The sequence below is a fragment of the Narcine bancroftii genome, unplaced genomic scaffold, assembly GCF_036971445.1.
Source record: "Narcine bancroftii isolate sNarBan1 unplaced genomic scaffold, sNarBan1.hap1 Scaffold_758, whole genome shotgun sequence".
NCBI lineage: Eukaryota > Metazoa > Chordata > Chondrichthyes > Torpediniformes > Narcinidae > Narcine > Narcine bancroftii.
In genome coordinates, this window is record NW_027212263.1 from 14260 (window position 1) to 15644 (window position 1385).

Below are 1385 nucleotides of genomic sequence, written 5' to 3' on the forward strand. Positions count from 1 at the left end.
GTGAACCTTTATTTGCCTCATCTAATAGGCACAATGCACACTTGACAATGTATCACAGGCTCTGTAGGAATTCACTGCAGATTAAAATTTCTAAAGCCAGCTGAATGAAGTTCAGATTTACATATTGTGGAGCCAAAGTTTAAACAGGCCAAAGAATTAGTATTGAACTATAAAAGATGGTTTACCTTGGTTTAAAAACTTAAAGAATTGATCAGTCAGGATAAATGGCTAATTCAATTGAATCCTTTTACATTGAGGTGGAAGGTGTAAGGATGTTTTAGTAGGCAGTTAATAGTATTGATTTCAAATAGAACAGCAAAATTGTTAAAGATGATAAAAATTGTGATGGAAAAGACAATGATGTTGATGAAAAAATCACTGTGGTGATGCCAAAGGCAGTAGTGATGATGTCAAAGGCAGTAGTGATGATGTCAAAGGCAGTAGTGATGATGCCAAAGGCAGTAGTGATGATGTCAAAGGCAGTAGTGATGATATCAAAGGCAGTAGTGATGATGTCAAAGGCAGTAGTGATGATATCAAAGGCAGTAGTGATGATATCAAAGGCAGTAGTGATGATGTCAAAAGCAGTAGTGATGATACCAAAGGCAGTAGTGATGATGTCAAAGGCAGTAGTGATGATGCCAAAGGCAGTAGTGATGATGTCAAAGGCAGTAGTGATGATGTCAAAAGCAGTAGTGATGATGTCAAAGGCAGTAGTGATGATGTCAAAGGCAGTAGTGATGATGCCAAAGGCAGTAGTGATGATGTCAAAGGCAGTAGTGATGATGTCAAAGGCAGTAGTGATGATGTCAAAGGCAGTAGTGATGATGTCAAAAGCAGTAGTGATGATGTCAAAGGCAGTAGTGATGATATCAAAGGCAGTAGTGATGATATCAAAGGCAGTAGTGATGATGTCAAAAGCAGTAGTGATGATGCCAAAGGCAGTAGTGATGATGTCAAAGGCAGTAGTGATGATGCCAAAGGCAGTAGTGATGATGTCAAAGGCAGTAGTGATGATGTCAAAGGCAGTAGTGATGATGTCAAAAGCAGTAGTGATGATGTCAAAGGCAGTAGTGATGATATCAAAGGCAGTAGTGATGATATCAAAGGCAGTAGTGATGATGTCAAAGGCAGTAGTGATGATGTCAAAGGCAGTAGTGATGATGTCAAAGGCAGTAGTGATGATGTCAAAAGCAGTAGTGATGATGTCAAAGGCAGTAGTGATGATGTCAAAGGCAGTAGTGATGATATCAAAGGCAGTAGTGATGATGTCAAAGGCAGTAGTGATGATGTCAAAGGCAGTAGTGATGATATCAAAGGCAGTAGTGATGATAAAAGCAGTAGTGATGATGTCAAAGGCAGTAGTGATGATGTCAAAGGCAGTA

At 39.3% G+C, this 1385-nt stretch overlaps 1 protein-coding gene across 1 annotated transcript; it reads left to right on the forward strand.

The window, feature by feature from the left end:
- Positions 1–395: 395 nt before the first annotated feature.
- On the forward strand, positions 396–1379 carry LOC138751145 (uncharacterized; the record flags this gene model as incomplete). The annotated part of the gene is made up of 1 exon (XM_069913207.1): positions 396–1379. A coding segment is annotated over one exon (984 nt), but the record flags the coding sequence as incomplete, so codon positions are not given.
- Between the last annotated feature and the right edge of the window lie 6 nt (positions 1380–1385).